This window comes from Sinocyclocheilus rhinocerous, unplaced genomic scaffold (assembly GCF_001515625.1).
Source record: "Sinocyclocheilus rhinocerous isolate Xijiao unplaced genomic scaffold, SAMN03320098_v1.1 scaffold140, whole genome shotgun sequence".
NCBI lineage: Eukaryota > Metazoa > Chordata > Actinopteri > Cypriniformes > Cyprinidae > Sinocyclocheilus > Sinocyclocheilus rhinocerous.
Genome location: NW_015642053.1, coordinates 2,977,864 through 2,996,587, shown reverse-complemented (window position 1 = coordinate 2,996,587; position 18,724 = coordinate 2,977,864). Strand labels below are relative to the sequence as shown.

General features: G+C 37.1%; 1 protein-coding gene across 1 annotated transcript in view; it reads right to left on the bottom strand.

Moving 5' to 3' along the window:
* Positions 1 to 8,559: 8,559 nt before the first annotated feature.
* LOC107755516 (glutamate receptor ionotropic, NMDA 2C-like) overlaps positions 8,560 to 18,724 on the bottom strand; it is a 39,739-nt gene continuing 29,574 nt past the window's right edge. The window contains exons 6-13 of the mRNA XM_016572323.1: positions 16,894 to 17,062; positions 14,805 to 14,958; positions 14,317 to 14,442; positions 13,474 to 13,703; positions 12,246 to 12,406; positions 11,628 to 11,815; positions 10,829 to 11,061; positions 8,560 to 9,989 (exon numbers count right to left, since the gene is read on the bottom strand). Coding sequence (XP_016427809.1) covers positions 8,610 to 9,989; positions 10,829 to 11,061; positions 11,628 to 11,815; positions 12,246 to 12,406; positions 13,474 to 13,703; positions 14,317 to 14,442; positions 14,805 to 14,958; positions 16,894 to 17,062 — 2,641 coding nt within the window. The 3' untranslated portion in view covers positions 8,560 to 8,609. The remainder of the gene's footprint in view (positions 9,990 to 10,828; positions 11,062 to 11,627; positions 11,816 to 12,245; positions 12,407 to 13,473; positions 13,704 to 14,316; positions 14,443 to 14,804; positions 14,959 to 16,893; positions 17,063 to 18,724) is intronic.

The window sequence follows — 18,724 nt, the reverse complement described above, 5'->3', positions numbered from 1 at the left end:
GGATCCAGCCTCCAAAACTGATTTCCTTTAGGACTGCCGAGTCGTCTCTGTGACTCTAGAAGTTAAGACCCTCTCAATAAATGTGCTGTGGGTTTCTTGTTTCCACTCCGTGTGTCTCTCGTATAATTTAGTATTTCAGTCACTCATACCTTCTTCCAGCCACAAGGTTTAAATTAGGTGTGAAAGAAATACATCCTAATACTAGACAGGACTGTCTGCAATTATGTTTCGTTTTTTTAAAGAGATGGTGACGTCAATGTGTCGTGACCAAGCATTATTTGTGGTGTAGATAAATGGAGGGAGATTATAAGAGAATAATGATTTAAATCTAGGCCCATTCATCACACAAACGTATTGTATTGCTTTTAAAGTCTTGGGATATAATGTATTAAAGAAATAGTTCACCCAAAAGAGAAAATTTGCTTAAAGTTGACTCATCCTGATGTAGATGAATTTGTCACCAGAACTAGGGTTGGGTATCGTTTGAATTTGATCAATTCCGATTCCGATTCTGCTTATCGATTCCGATTCTTTTCGATTCCCAGTTTCGATTCCAATGTGATTAAATAATGATATCAAACATTTATCCTGTGTCTCGTTTTTTGCAAACCATTTATTGGAGCTGAATACCATGAACAAAAATCAACAGGCTACATAAAAACTGGACTCTTTAAGAGCTGTTTGTGTGCAAAATAGAACTGCATGATTCTGGATAAATGTAGTTTTTTTTTCTTTTCTTTTTTCCCCCCCAATGGAAGTTGTGGTTCTCCTAGACAACTAACCAAACATGTAATTTATGAATTAATGATTAAATGACTCACTCAATATGTACTTGTTTCATTACTGGATGAATCCGCGTTATTGCACAACATTGATCGCACACGTCAAAGGTTGAGGAATGAAACAGACGAATCATTGTAATTTAGGAATAGCATAATAAATATATAAATATATAAAAATATATATAAAATTATAGCATAATAAATGCATCATTCATTCATTCATTCATTCAATCACGTTGGTGTTTGAATCGTGTTCGCGAGATTAGGGGTGGGGTTGGGATTAGGCAATCAGGTAGCGACTTCAAGGAAGGGATGCATAATCTGGCAGGGGTGCCGAATTCGGCACAACACCGGTCCTCACAGATGAAGAAAAAAAAAAGCGCATAGGAATCTACTTCTGTGATTTGAATGTTTGTAACAGAAATAATGATACTGTGTGGCTGAAAAGACCGTGAAGCTGTTTCATTCATGACAGATGCTCTCTTTAGGTCAATGGCAGCGTGAACGCAAATATAAATGTTCAAATCACACTGAACACAGATGAAGAAAAAAAAAAGCGCATAGGAATCGATAGGTGGAATTGAAATTTTAATTTGACAACAAGTATCCGATTCCTGACCTTAAGTATCCGATTCTGGAATCGGAATCGATTTTCGATTCCCAACCCTAACCAGAACAGATTTGGGGAAATTTACCGCCAGTGGATCCTCTGCAGTGAATGGGTGCCGTCAGAATGAGAGTTCAAACAGCTGATAAAAACATCACAACACAACTCCAGTCCAGTCCATCAATTGACATCTTGTGAAGTGAAAAGCTGCATGTTTGCAAGGTAGGCTCTCACATCAAAATCCTCCAATTTATTTGTTTAGAACTGTTTTGGACCATTTTCATTGTAAATAGTACTTATATGATATGTGCATATTTCTCTCCTGATTCAGGCGAAATTACTTTTTCACTGAAGAAAGCAGTATTATGGATAGAGGACTTGTATTTTAGCTACGGGTCAGTACATTTTCATTTTTGGGTGAACTATTTCTTTAAACATGTATTGTGCCAGGATATTTTTCAATATTTCTCATAATTTGTGTCACAGAGAACATTAAGTCACATGAGGGTTTGGAACGGCATGAGGGTGAGTAAATGCATTTGCTGCTAAGCGAGATCCCAATTCGTCGGTCATCCGACGTGACGTCGAGAGTGACGGACTGAAAGGGAAAGGCTTTTATTGTAAACTCAGTCGGTGGTTCAGACTCAAGCCTTTCTTAATTAGAAATGAATATGTATCCAAGTGCTCACTGGCAAGCTGCTAAAGTGTAGTCTCACTCATACCAGGGCCTATGGCATGGCAACCTAGGGGATGTTAATTTGCTGCCATGTTATGAGCCAAGCCTACTGCTGGGACTGTCACCTTGGAAGGACAAAATGAACGATGATAAACAATGCAGGATTTATTCAGGCCGTTTTTACTTTAACCTTTTGACAGGAATGCACACTGCCATTTGTCTGTCATAATTTAAGGAGAGAATGACATTTTTCTTTTTTTTTTCTTTTTTTGTTGAATACTGTTACATACTGTACTATTTTAACACATTTAAAAAAAACAAGTACAATGTAAAGTACTAACTCTATTCCTTACTCAAAACAAATTGTATGTTGTCCCAACACAAATGGCTTGAGTAAATGGCTACTTTACATATTTAAATAATTTAATTTAAATTAGTGCTGTCAAACGATTAATCGCATCCAAAATAAGTTTTTTTGGTCCCACTTTATATTAAGTGGCATTAACTACTATGTACTTACATAAAAAAATAAGTACAATGTACTTATTGTGTTCATATTGTATTGCAAAACACTTTTGCTGCTATTGAGGTGGGATATGGGTAGGGCAGATATTTTTCAAATATAAGTACAAAGTATAAACATGTATGTACACAATAAGTGCATTGTACCAAACGATTAATTTAAATGTAAGTACATAATAGTTAAGGCCACTTAATATAAAGTGGGACCTTTTTTTTTAACATAATATATGTGTGTACTTTGTATGTTTATTATGTATATATAAATATACACACATACAGTATATATTTTGAAAATATGTACATTTATTTACATGTATATGTTTATATTCATATAATTTATATTATATATAAATAATATATTATATAAACAACATATTTTTGCATGTGTGTGTATTTATATATACATAATAAATATGCACAGTACACACACACACATATTATGTAAACAAAAACTTTTATTTTGGATTAGATTAATCGCAATTTGACAGTACTAATTTAAATGTAAAGTACACTTATCCTACATAATTACTTTATAAATATTTATAATTTAATTACGAATTGTAATTTTTTAAACAATGAAAGTAACATTTTATATGCATTAGCTTATTTTAAATGAAGTGAGCAAGTAGAAAAAGTAAGTTTTTAGTGTACATCTATCATGAGTAAAATGTTACAAGTTTTTTGAAAAAAAAAAAATATTGTAAAAGTTGTGACAAAAAAGTATTGTTGCATTAGCATTTTAATTAAATAAATTGAGCAAGTATAGCAAGTTGAGTGCACATTGCAGCTACTGTATTATGAGTAAAATGTATGTTGGAGAAATAATGAAAAAAGACATTGCTGTTTATCTGTATGTTCAATTCCAGAGGCCAAAACACAAGTATACTTATTTACATATTTAAATTATAAACATGTATAATTAATTTAATTGTGTAAACGAACAGTACTTTCAATTAGCAAATTTTGTTGCATTAGCTAATTTTAAATAAAAGTTGACAAACTGCAAAAATAATTTATTTTGAGTGTACAATGCTGCTGTCCTCAGTAAAATGTTAGGAGGGAAAATGAAAAAGTTTCAAACTTCGCCGTTCATCCATATGTTCTAATTTCATGTCTGGAGGCAAACACACAAGCATATCCATTTCTTACATCCTATATTGCTTCATTCTCCACTGTCTATACAACCGATGATCTATTGCTTATATATGGCCCTGTACCTGGTGAGGCCGTTCCTGACACAAGATGAAATTGGTCTTCGCCAACACATTTTGAACTCCGTCTAAAGATAGAACCTCTGGCAATTTCAGAATGGTTGAAACTGAAATATCATTTTCCACAGTTTCCACCGCTATCAACATTCTCATTTTAAACCATCCTTTAGATGTTCAGGCCATAAAAGTCTGAGTCAATCTACATGCACACCATAATATTTCTCTGGGATGATGTTAGATTATCTAAAAGTTTCTGTCCTTTAAGATCTGCCACATCCTGTTTTAATTATGAAGGGACAAAGATAACCAGCCTCTAATGACAAGAACATTGCTTTATTATCACAGAGCTGTCATTCAAACACAGCTTTTAAATAATTAGCCAGTGGCATGTACCTTTGATTCAATGGAGCCATCTCAAAAGAGACAGTTAACCAAAGCTAATAACCCCACAACCTCTCCAATGGACTCGAGCTCAAGGCTCGGCAGGATTTGGGTTAAAAGGCCAGCGAATCAGGTCAGTTAGAAATGAGTGTTTGTGACCCGCTGTCGTATAATGAGATCCCTTTGAGCAGAGACGAGAGCTAGAACAAATGATAAGTACAAAGGTTGGGAACTATTAATTCACACAGCACAGGGTTCCTTTAATTAAAACAGTGAGCACTAGGTCTCTCCATCAGTATGATATGACAGTCAGAAAAGACAAAACATTTGTAGAGTTAGACCCAATTAAAATGGACACATGTAAACTTATACAAACCATTGCAATAACCAACAACCAGCTCATCTAGAAACACTTGGAAAAAAGAAAATTATATATATATATATATACTGTTGGAACCCATTTCCAAGTAGTGATTCAAATTAATAACACTATATTTTTTGATTAATTATCTTTAATGTGCAACGTTTAGTTACAGCTCTTCAATTATAGATTTGATAGATTAGGACAGACCCTGGATTCCTGATATCACTGCTACTCTTCGATGCGATAAAACAGACAGAACAGTATAGTACACGTAATACTCATAGGTTAATTAACATTGTGCTAGCAACTTGATAAAATCACCTCATTTGATTTGGATACGCTCAGTGCAGACAATGTACTTGTGATTGTGTGTTAACCTACATTAACTTACATCTTTCATGTTGTAACCACATTCAGTACCGCACTGATTGGCTTGCAACAGAATACAGAGTATAAAAAGGGATATATATTTTCAGTTGGTCATTGTTGTTTGCGGACGGGCAGTGAGTTAACATACGTGTTTATTAGCCTGTTCAGTTGTTAATTGATGGAATTTCAGACTGCCAGCCTGTCTGTGGTGTCTTTCTCCATCGCCTTTCCCGCAAGGCTGTGAAGCCCTTGGCTCAAGGTGACCAGCAGCATCTGGGACAATTTGCAGCCCTGAAATGATGCTTCAGAGAAATGCAATGATATGAAGGCGTGACAGTGCAGGTGTGAGTAATTGTTTTATTGTGAGCGTGTCTGTAAATGTGTGCATTTTCTTTCCTCCTTCTGTACAGTCCTTTTCTTTGTTTTTCTTTCTTTCAATAATGGCACTGTGATAATACACTGTCAAAATGATTTTCAAAGTTATAAATAAAGATTATTGGGGGGTGTCTTTCTACTTCAAAATATCTTATTTAAAGAAATAGTTCACCCAAGGAAAAAAAAATTGATGATCCAACTACATCACGGTGAGCATTACATCCCAGCAGGCACACAACGTCATAAAACGTTGATATTTGGTTAAATTTCGGTTGCGACGTTGGGTGACCAAAATTCAATGTAAATTGAACGTCTAATGCCAATGTTAAATTGATGTCCAATACCGACGTCAGCTGACGTTGATATTTTGTTGTTTTTAGGTTGTGTAACCAAAATCCAATGTTAGTTCAACGTCAAATAGACATCAAATATTGACGTCAACCCGATTTTCATTTTCAACCAAAATGCAACGTCTGTCTGACGTCATGTCCAACGTCTTCCTGACGTTACATAGACGTCCGGTGCCTGCTGGGATCACTTGCTCACCAATAGATCCACTGCAGTGAATGGGTGCCGTCAGAATAGGGGTCCAAACAGCGGATAAAAACATCACAATAATCCCCTAATAATCAATACTTCTCCAGTCTTGTGAAGCAAAAAGCTGCATGTTTGTAATAAACAAATCCACAATTAAGAAATTTTTAACTTGCTGTTACCTCAGACTAAAATATGAGTCCTCTACCCATATTTCTTGCTCCAGTCGTCTCATCTGAATCAGGAGAGAAATATGCAAAATCAATGACCATTTACAAGCAAAAACAGCCCAAAACAGTTCTAAACAAATATGTCATAGGATTTTGTTGTGAGAGCACAACAGAGGATAGATTTTTTCACAGGAGAAAGCAATGTTATGGATAGAGGACTCATATTTTAGCCAGAAGCAATGGTTTAACGTTAAAAATGTCTCAATTATGGGTTTGTTTATTGCAAAAAATCAGCTTTTCACTTCACAAGACTGGAGATGTGTTGATTATTAGTGGATTATTGTGATGTTTTCATCAGCCATTTGGACTCTTATTCTGACGGCACCCATTCACTGCAGAGGATCCATTGGTGAGCAAATGATTTCATGCTATATTTCTCCAAATCTGTTCCAATGAAGAAAGATGAAGTATCAGTCATTTTGGATGACCTGAGGGTAAGTACATTTTCAGCATATTTTTATTTTGGGTGAACTATTTCTTTCATTTGGTACTTGACATTTCTTTGTAATTATTTGTAAAAAATTTACTAGCAATTTCGGAGTGAAAAATTTTCAGTCATTTCTTATTCAGTGTAGTGTCTATAATAAAATCATAAAAATACCACTCTTATTATCACTTGAGTGGAAATAGATGCCCTGGGTGATTCCAAGGGGGCTGAACGACTAACAAATCCTTAAAATGATCAAACACATTCAAATGAACGTGAATTATTAATGTTTCGAAAACACGCGTCTGCCTAGTCATTCCATTGCATCTTTTTCATGGCTGGATGAGACCAGGCCCCCTTGACTTTTAAATGCATTTCATTTTTCACCACAGCTACCTGTGGCATTGATATATTGCTGCTTATTTCTAACAGAGGACGATCCCTAGCCTCCCTTGATGTTTTTATATGCATGTATTGAATCATTTATCAACTCGCAAGATCATTCAATAATATGCTTTTCAGGAACACAGAGAAATAAGACTTTGCTTGGATGATGATGATGGCTTTAGCCTGCCTCTCCTTTTTTATGAAAATGAAATGTGTGTCGTTCTGCAGCAGGCCTCTTTTTTGATGTCACAGAACTGGCAGAAACATTATGAAAGAAGTACAATTATCCAGTGGTACATAAATCTATCTGTGCACGCTGGCAGTATTGAAGATTAAATCACTGCTGCCACACTATGAACTGTAATATGGCAATAACAAAGAAAAGCTCGTGATAAAAAAATGTAAAGTTTCTCGATGTTTAGATTCTCAAACGCTCCTCACTCGCCTCTTGAAAAGAAGGCTCCTTATCGGGAGATAACAAAAGCCTTACAGCATAATTACCCCAGCCTAGGTCACCTTGCGCGTCGCTAGAACGCCGTGCGGTGGAGACAGCCGACATAATGAAATCCTAGAGTAAAGGACACTTTTTGGTAACACGTCCTCCTGTATAATCACTCCACAGAGTTGCTTTAATGAGACTCTTATGACAACCTCAAATGAGCCTCATGAGCTCATAAACATTCAGATATTGTAGCTTAAATCCCAACTGAAGGAAGTGTAGTTTCTCATTTCCTTGTTGTTTCTCTTCTTTTCCATCCGTTGCGCCATCCTTCTCTCGCTCATTCACACTCTGGAGCATCACAAGTTTATTTTGAGGCACAGACAGATTTCCTCGTGGGTATGTGAGGTTCAGTATGCAGGTCAAACAGACTTGATAGCAGTCGTCCAACGCCAACAGCGAAACTGCCCTAAACCTGATCTTATGGGTGGCAGGCAGCAGACTTTTTTTTGGGGGGATATTATTAAAGTAATGCGTCTTTCCGTCATGTCACAACTGCAAACAGCCAATCCCTGTTAAAAAATACGCCATGGCTCTGCATATATAAGGCAGTGTTCAAAGAGTTATATCCGTCAGCCATCTAAAGAAGACAGCAGTTACAAAGGACTAACTGATGGTCCTTTGTGATTTATTAAAGCGTGAAGATCCTTGATGATGCTAATATTAGAGTACCATTCAATTTGCTCGTCTTCAAAAGCGAGAGGAGATTGGACATTGAACGAGAGACGGAAAGGGTACGTTAGAGCCTGAAAAATCCACTTATATAGCCCTGCTGTTAAAATAAAAAATACTGGACACTGTCTAAAGTGTTTACAAAATTCAGTATCATAGAGAATTACATAGTGTATAATACCAAATGTACTTCAAAATGAACACTTCATATAGTTTAGTGTCTCTACTACAATCTTTGAAGAAAAAAATCTTTCATCCAGTCCAGTACATATAGCAATATATTGCATTCTGTGGACTAAGGAGATAAGAACGGCTAATCATTTACAGTTCTACATGTCCATTCATTCATCCATTCAAAATTTAGAATGGATTTGACTATTTCCTTAAATACTTTCTTCAATTACATTATTGCACTTTAAAAAACAAAATATTAAATTAATTTCAAATAAAATAAATAATTAAATAAAAAAACGAAAACCGGTAACATGGTTTGAGTTAAAGGCGAAGTCATTTTATTGGTCAGTAGAAGCTCATAGGCCAAATAGTTTATAATTGGCACATGGAAGGAGAAGTTCAAACCTCTGATTCCAGACTGGAAATTCTGCCCCATGTCATGGGCACAATAGGTCTGCTATGAACCACCCTGCTGCCTGGAACAGGCACTAGATGGTCATTCTGTAGGTGTGTGGGTGCCCTATACCCTCCATATACACTGTCACTGGGATGTCCCATGCTTGGGAAGATGTTGCATAATTCAGCAGGTCCATATGACAGTGGGCTCTGGTAGACTGGCAGCTCTGGGTAGGAGTAGGGTCTATGTACCAAACTGGATGCCCTTCTGACAGCTGCCACGTTGTGGAAAATCGCTTCTTTGTAGGAGGGAAGCCTTGTGGACTGGCTGTGTCTGAGCTTCTGACTTTTCCTGGAGTTTAGCTGGAAGGCGTGAAGGTAGTTGTGATCCATCGGTTGGGCGTAACACAGGGTGTTCTTCACCCGTCCGTGTACGTCCACGCAAGGGAACAGGTCGGGAATAGTTACTTGTGGGGAGGCTGTGGCAGTGGGTCTGTCACCTGGGAACCGAACTCTGTCGGGACCCCAAGTGGCTTTCAGGAACGAAGGTCTGCGATGAAGCTTCATTTTCCCTATCAGAGGTATATCATCGAATGTGGGGTCGAAGTACGTTTTGACGCAGGAATTACAAGCTGTGTCTGCGGCTGCAAAAGGATTTTCGCTAAAGGATGAGTACAGGTGGTTTTCAGCAAAACTGTTTGCTTCGTTATGACATGTTGATTGGTTTTTATAATCGTGAAGCCCCCTCAGATCCATGGACTCCACCAAGAGATTCTGGGGTCTCTTTTTCCGCCTGACGGCATCTGAGAAATCGCTGTGACAAGGCTTGTGGTGTTCGGTGTAGATGTCTCTATATGGGACAAAGGAAGAACCAGGATGGGCCAGGTCGGATGGAGGATCATGCATGGCTAGATGAGGTGTGCTCAGACTGGATACAGGAAGCATACCGTCATAGAGACCCCTAGTCCTGGCTGGAAGCGTGTAGCGAAGTGGAGTGGGCCGTGTTAAGACTCTGTGGTTTACCATTGGTGGTGGGCTAGTGATTTTAGTATGTTGCGTGAAAGGTGGAGTTATGGAACGCTGCATGTGAGGTATGTGGTTCTCCGTGACATTAGTAATGTAAGAGAAGGGACCAGGAACTTTTTCAGTCGTGGTCACCAATGGGATACGTGCTGGCAGGCTGCCGCTCTGTCGACTCCAGTTCTCAATGGTCTTGGTGGCGTTGTCCAATGAGTTTTCCACTTTGGCTGAAGAGACAATGTCCTTGGCTGTCTGCAGCATTTTCAGCATGTTGGCCTGGGCGTAATTGGCTGTGATATCTGGATTCTGTATGCTGGTAGATCTGCCGATATCTTCGACGCCATTAAAGCAGCTGTATATGCCCTGAAATGTAAAGCATCATAATGTCCAGTGAACAGTGATTGTGGATTCCTACAGTGAAATGTTATTTTGTGGGCAATACTTTGAATTCATTCATGTCACTGCAGTATTTTTCTCTATTATAATGATTAATATAGCAGATGATGTTTTTGTGAGAGAAAGATCAGTTCAGTGTTTCATGTCAATGTTTTTACATAAAATACATTTTAGATGTTTTTACTAGAATAATATGCTTATACTTAATTTACCTAAACATAACAAGTAGCCTAAATGCAACAGACATGCATTATGCATTAGGGCCGGGTAAAAATATTTTACCTGTATAAAATGCCAGTGTAGCACAATTCTTAAAACAAATGACTCTAATGAGTCAGTTCTTTTAATGAGTAGTTTAAAAAAAAAAAAGAGTTTGAATCAATTTGAAACACTGCCCTACATAATTTGCAGAGAGAGAATTTCTTTCTATCAGAAAACATTCAAATTCAAGAAACATTTCTTATTATTATCAATGTTTGATGAAAAGAAATTTCATAAGTACAGCATTTATTTGAAATAGAAAGCTTTTTTAACATTATAAATGTCTTTATTGCTTCTTTTGATCCATTTAATGCATCCTTGCTGAATAAAAAAGTATTTTGAAAAAGTCTTTTATTGAAAAAAAATAAAAATAAAAATACTTAGAAACAAAATGGACATATATTCAAATTAACTGAAATCAAAACAAATCAAAACTGGAACTGAATCAAGTTAGAATCTTTATTGATACCCAGCCCTAATTATCATTGCATTGTCTAAATAAATAAAAATTTTTATTGAAATGTAAATCAGCAATGCAATCTTACCCTGCTAATGGCCAGCAGGAAGTCTAAGTGATCAGACTTGCGGACAGAGTGCCTCAGTTTCCAGTAAAGTAAATGTTCCCAAGCAAAGACCAGCAGGCTGAGGCCCATGGCCACGAGCAACATGTAGAAAACACCTGCCATGTTGTCTATGTCTAGTTTGGAGCTCATGACCTCGTTTTTCTCATTCTGGCATATTCCAGACAGCCATACGGTCTCCAGTCTCTGTGTGTCCCCTGCATGAAAGGAAACAGGGTCAGGAACAATGCCAGAAACAGCGGCAGTCAAAGACTACTCAAGTATGACAGAAACAAGTGGATACTGTAAGAACCACATATGTGCTTCAGCTCCAAAACCTATTAAGCTGCCTACCTAGACATCATTTTAAGACATCATATGTGTGTTGGCTGTTCCAAAAAATAGCTAACTAAGTTTAGGCAATATTGCATGGACTCTTCAGGGTGAAGGCCATTGCAGAAAGAATTGTGTTAAATGTGAAAAAATAACAATAATAAAAGAACATTTGATAAATAAATACGATTAAATTCAATTTAATACAAAAAAAAATGCACTAGGCAGCAAGGTAGCTCTCTAGGTTTTAAAACAGAGTCCATTTCTACTGTTCAGTGGAGGCTCTCTTATGTCTGTAGCTTGCATTGACATTTCATATGTAACCTCTCAATTCTCAGCACATTGTTTTTTTTGTTTTTGTTTTTACAGTAAGATGGGATTGTGATAGCTTCCATGCTGGGGCAGAGGATATTAAGTGTGGACCAGTTCCGGTCCCCCAAGTGCAATTTACCATCTCCCAAGAACTGGAGGAGAGCCAGGTCTATGGGGCGCTTCCAGCGGGAGTCCTTCTGCAGAGCAATGCCGTAGCCTGTGGTAGCAAACACCTTCCCACTACCAATGGTGACCAGCTTGCAGCCCTCATCCTTGCCAGCCATATAATTAAGAACTGCTTCATCATATATGAAGGCGTCCAACTTCCTACACAGAGGACAGAAATGAGCCCAAGGCAAATGGCTTAATAATTACACGTAATTATGTCAAGTAAATAATTAGCGCTTGTTAATTTATACTCCTTTTTTCCTTGACAAATGTGGAGCGATACATTATTTATGCTTGGCTGTTTTCCACCAGTGTTTCACTGACCTTAGATCTCTGCACCTCGAAAATAACTAACAAAATTGCTTCTAAATGATGACTATAATGACCAATGGAATAAATCTTATTACAGACTATCAACCAAACATTTCACTAACATAAAAGTACCATGTTTTTGGACATGTGCTATGGTAGTACCATGGTTTTCTTAGAAGCATCTTGAAATACCATGTAAATGGTACCACCATAGTACCTTTTAAGCGAATTCTTCCACACAACCACACACACATAAAGTGTTATTGCTGAAGCCCACCCTGTCTTAAGGCTGTTGAGAGCTTCTTCCACTCCCTTCTGGTTGTATTTTATCATGTGGGTGTGCATGTCAGGGTAATTGCTTCGAATGTTCCTCTCTGTGCTGCCGTTTGGGACCGTCCCGAAGCGAAAAGGAGGATAATGTTCCTGGGGTTTTTGAAACTGAAACAAAAAGGAATAGATGGCATTTCAATTGTTTAGCTGAGGGAGGTTGTGGCTTAACCTTGATAGTGTAGATCAACACAGATTACATGGACTTTACACAGAATCACCTACTGCCCGGGTGGTAGTGACCTTGGGGAAGGATATCAAAATTATTGCTCTTATATTTTTCTCCTCACTGATTCATGCATTTGGACTGTTGGCAATAATTCACTCATATTTATGCACATTAGACTGAATAAGGGATAAAGTAATTCGCACTAAGTGACTATATTAAACAATACTGCTATTTTTTGTCAAAGCTTCTCAAATTCTTGCCTACAATGCATGAGATGAAAGGGTTAGTTCACCCAAAAATGAAAATTAGCACATAAATTACCCATCTCATGTCATTCTAGGTGTATATGACTTTCTTCTTTCAGACGAATCCAGTCGGAGTTATATTAAAAATTGTCTTTAATCTTTCAAGCTGTTTAATGGCACTCAGCGGGTGTTGCAGTGCTTCAGTCCAAAAGAAGTGAAATAAAAAGCGCCCACATTGATTAGCTTGTTCAGGTGTGTCTGATTAGGGTTGGAGCTGAACTCTGCAGGACTGCGGCTCTCTAGGACCGAACTTGCCTACCCCTGTTCTAGTGTTTTCTTATGAAAAACAATGAACAAAAATGTTAGTGATCCTGAGATTATCTTTGAGACATCAGTGACAGGTAACTTTGAAAGGTGCCAATTTACTGATTTCAATCAAGCTTTTGTCTTGATGCTGAATTGTCTTCATTCTTTGACAAAAATGAATTGCTTGGTTTACGAACAATTTAAAAATGACTTAGCCCTTGAATAAAAAGTTGACAAATTATCACAGTATGATATTTTAGGTTCAGTTTCATTTTAAAATCTTGTTTAATATTTAACATACTAAATATGGATACTAGGTGTAACCAGGCCTTGCCTTTCAACTTTCTTTCAGAACTTTTTTTAGCCCATATTTGCTATTACACACACAAAACACATCAAAAGGTATCCAAATACAGCCTCACTGTCATACAGCTCATTTACAATTATATAACACTTACCTTTTTGTCACTAAGTCCAGACACAGTGTCAATGTACTGCTCTTGGATCATGAAGGCAGCTAAATTGGCTGTGTAGCTGGCGAGGAAGATGACAGCAAAAAAAGCCCAGACCAGGACCATAATTTTGCTGGTCGTGCCTTTGGGGTTTTCAATAGGAACAGAGTTGTTGAAGACGATTCCCCACAGGAGCCAAACAGACTTCCCAATGGTGAAGGTTGGACCCCCAGGGGCTATAAGGGAGGTACATTACAATATGAATATAAAATAATATGATTAAATTATATACAGTCAAAAGTTTTCATCAAGGATGCAATAAAACAAAAGAAAATCTATTTCAAATAAATGCTGTTCGTTTGAACTTTCTATTCATCGAAGAATCCTAAATAACAATATCACAGATTCCACAAAAAAAGCAACACAACTGTTTTCAACATGGATTACAAAAATTGTTTCTTAAGCACCAAATCAGCATATTAGAATGATTTATATATTACACATATGTACGTCCTATATAACAGATGTTCTGTCTCTTTTGATTGAATTAGTCACAGATCAGTCCACATGGGCAAACTTTCTTTTCTAGTTCCACCTTGACCAGTTCTTAATGTGGTTCTTGTGTCTCACACACAGCCACAGAAAAGCCAAGCAATCAATCAAAGTCAAATTAGCAAAGCGACAAACGTTAATTAAACCTCCGAAAAATGACCTTTTACACTAGGAGACAAGTACACACCCTGTCAGCTCGGTTTATGTGGATTGATTAGGCTGCTTCCACAACTATTCTTCCTCTCCTAGAGCTTTGTGTCTGATACAGAGAATACTGTTTGAAAGACCAAGGCTGACCTTTGGCACTGACAAGGCTCCGGTTGTAGCCAACAGGGCTGAAGTACTCGAACACGAACACGGTGACTGCCACAACAGTCAGGCACATTACGAACATCATAACCCACACAGCTGGACTGTAAGGCTCTGCAAGACAGAGAGAAAGACACGTTTCAGTTCACAGAAGACAAAATACAAAAATGATCTAATTAACTGACTAAGATCTTGTACATAACTTATAAATTGTTTTTGTTTGTGATGTAAATGCTGTGCAGGTAGCATAAATAATGAACAAATTAGCAGTTTAGCAGAGTCAAAATGCTTTTTTGTGTGCAGAGCTTGCGATTCAGTAGAGAATGTTTTATTCTCGATTTAATTAACAATTTGAATCTAATCACATTCTACTCAAAACCACCACTGGTAGGAAATATTTAACACTGCCTGCAAGCATCTCTCATAGTCTATGTGAAGGTGGTCTTGGAAATAGACGGCTAATGATGACTTCTCACCCAGGAAGGCAGAAGGTGAGACTGTTCCATTGCTTCTGGCCACCATAACACTAATCCCAGTCTCCACGAACGGCACTGAAAAGTCAACAATCTCTGACCGCTCCTCATTGATGGTAAGCGAGCCAATTGCCATATCTGCACGCTTGTAGAAGACCTTGAACAAGGAGAAAGAGTGAAAACTTTAGGCAGTCATCAGTGGCATACCAATATATTAGAGGCCTCTGTCGACTGTGAGATGGGACTCTCCCACAAATTTGGGGGTGATCATTAAAAGTTACACGTTCAATGGAGAACTTACTTCTAGACAATTAATAAAGTACTTTCGTCACTTTTCGGCAAAAAACAATAAATTCATACTAAGTATGAATAAAATCGACATAACTATTCCCCACGTTGACGTTACCTTGTGGCCTACAGCTTTATTGTTCCCTGCCGTTTACAATTACAATGACTCTGCCGTGGACTTATGGGATAGCAAAGTGTCCACACTTCAGAATTTCAGTGGAAAGAGTTGGTGTATTTTTCATTATTCATACATAATACTCATTTGACACTGCTTTTCACGTACTATATTGTAGACATATTTGGATGTAGAGAATGTCTCCATGCAGTATTAAAGTCAAGTGAAAAAATGTACTATCTATTAGCTAATTTGGAGTAAATGGAATAAAACTGCTCTAGAAATTATAATATAATATAATATAATTAATATATTTGTTTGGGGTCAGTAAAAATGGATGGAAGGATGCATTAAACTGATCAAAAGTTCTAAAGACTTTTACATTATTAGAAAAGTTTAAATGAATGCTGTTGAACTTTCTATTGATCAAAGTATTAAGCAGCACAACTTTTTGATATTAATAAGAACATTGATATTAATAAGAAATGTTATTTGAGCACCAAATCAGCATATTAGAATATTTTTATTAGAAGGATAATGGGATACTGAAGACAGGGATAATGGTTGCTGAAATTCAGCTTTGCCATGAAAAGAATAAATTAAATTTTAAAATATATTCAAATAGAAAATGTATTTTAAACTGTAATAATATTACTGTATTTGTTATTTTATAATATTACTGTTTTTACTGTATATTTGATTAAATAGATACAGCCTTGGTAAGAATAAGAGGCTTCTATCAAAAACATAAAAATAATAATAATAAAAACAAATCTTACCAACCCCAAACGTTTGAATGGTAGTGTATAATACATATGTGTATGTAATGTATACTGGCTCATAAGAGTGAAAAGGACCTCTGTCTTATCTGTCTTGAACATCAGTGTCAGCCATGTCAATACCCACTATAAACGTGACATAGTACTGAATGTTTTTGTGGATATCACAATTAAGACTGTTGCTATAATAGCCACTAGTTTCCATATTCCAATTTCTTCAAGGAATAGAAATGGACACGAACCACTATCCCTGTCATCACACAACTTGTAGCATCGCAAATCAGTGTTGACAGATTTGTTTTGCCGTCACCCGCAATCAGCCTCATAAATGAAAATTCCTTATATCACACTCATGTCAGTCCGGAATTACTATCTAGCTATTATATAATCAGTATTTATCTCATTTAATGATTTATTTCTCACGCAGTGTGAAAAGCATTTAAGCTTTGTATGTGGCGCGAGGGTTTGCTATCTTTAAACTCATCAGCGTGTGAGCAGATGCAGGTGATGGGAACCGATGAAGTGATCAGCAGCTGTGGAAGACACTTAACCACCGGATTAAGTGACACTACACGCAGCAGGAGGTCACAGGATGAAATGTGTCAAGATCGCATTTTAAAGCCAGTTATGCTCCATGAATGCCCTTAACAACTTTAGCTGCAATAATTGGAGGTTTCAGAGATCTGTTAAATAAAGAAAGAAAACAGGGTGTGAGTAATGTTAGGAAAAGCGCGTTGACACTGTCATAGGAAGCCGATTTATTTTTTGTATCACACTGTAAACGGTTTTATTTTTATATTCTCAGATGTTAATTTAGCTCATTTCCCATGAGCTCTGAACTGTTGACATGTTTGAAGTGTGAGTGCGTTTATGTGAGAAAATGAGAGAGAGAAAATGTGCCATTTCATACCTCTCCAATCATCCCATTCCAGATGCCACGGACCATCTTGCCATGTTTCCCATTTGTGACCAGATAAAGGTCGTATGAAAACTTGATGGTGCGTGAGAGCTTCTTTAGGATGTCTATGCAGAAACCTTTGCAGCAGAGTTTGGTGTAAGGCTCAGTGTGACCTGTTATACTGCACATACGAAAAAATAAAAAATAAAATAAAACATTTATTACGATTTTTAAAAACAACAAAGGTAAATGAAGCCAAATGATAGCTTTACATGAGAAATTGTCTCAAAATTTGCACACAAGTCATATGGACCCCTTTTATGTCACTACTAGGATGCTTTCGCATCCTTTTTGAAGCCTGAACTTTTCATGTTCCTTGGAACCTTGTTCTTTGTTTTAGGTGACTATTCCTTTAACCCAATCAGGAACCATGGTTAAAAAGGTTAAGTCTCACATGCTTCCATTCAACATTTGGTGAAGAGGATCAAAGCTTATGGTTCTAGGGCAAAACATATGGTGTGACACACATCTGAAAGAAAGATTATGACAGAAAGGCTAATTAATTATAACTGGAATAATACAGACATGAATACGGAAAGAGGAAATGATATGTGCTGCCATAAGAGGATATGAAGAACATCAGAAGACTTCATATACAGAGATAAAATGCTATCTGTAGTACTGTACATCTGAGGACTTTTCTCTTACTGACTGACTGAGAGTTTACATAGATATGTGCTTAAGGATATAAGGTAAACATAATTATGTAATCTTATTTCCACCAAAGGATAAAAAAATAAAACGTAATTGTGACTTTTTCCTCACAATTCTTAGTTTACATCTCGCAATTCAGATTTTTTCCTTGCGGAACTTTGAGATATAATCTCAGATGTGCAAGTTCTTATCCTATAGTTTTGAGTTTATACGTCACAATTCTGAGTTAAGTACAAATTTGTGATATAAACTCAGAACTGCAAGATAAACTCAGAACTGTGAGTTAATATCTTGCTATTCTTAGTTTATATCTCAGAATTGTGAGACATAAACTCAGAATATTAAAAAAAGGAATTGCGGGATACAAACTCGAACTGCGAGAAAAGAAATTGCAAGATATAAACAGAATTGTTATTATCTTGCTATTCTTAGTTTATATCTCAGAATTCTGAGAAAAATTCTTAATTATGAGTTTATATCTTCCAATTCAGATTTTATCTTTAAAAAAAGTCTCAGTTCTAAGACAAAAAGGCACAGTTACAATTATTTTATTTTTTTCTGGGGCAGAAATAAGCTTCCATACATAACAGTAGATATATACAGACTCAAAAAGCAAATAAACAATGGCTCTCCTCCACAAACTGCTGTAATTTAAAAACCTGTAGCCCAGAATCTATAGAAACTGTGTCTTGGTTGTGAGCATTCACAATAAAATGCCTGAAACAAAGCGATGGCCTCCATTAACCGTTAGATGCTGGAGGCACTCAGCAGAGAAACTCTCAGAGCAATAATGATACATCACCTCTAACCTCCCCCAGACCTCCTGCGTAATGAGCTGTATGAGGAGTGGACTTGGGGCGGAGGGCCGGCAATGCAGGGTGTGTGGCACTGGCAGCAACCATAACAAAGAAAGACAAATGAAGTGTTTGGAAAGATGAGAGTCTCCCTCTGCAAGCGGTCTGGACATAACATAAACAAGCCTGTCTCTGTTCTAGTCTGTCTCACCACCTGCAAACAGTGCTGGCGCTTTGGGTTAAGTGGGCTGAGAATTGAGGATGAGCTGTTTAATCAGTCAAACACATACACAGACATGAAGCACAAGGGACAGAGATGAAGAGAAAGTTGGTGT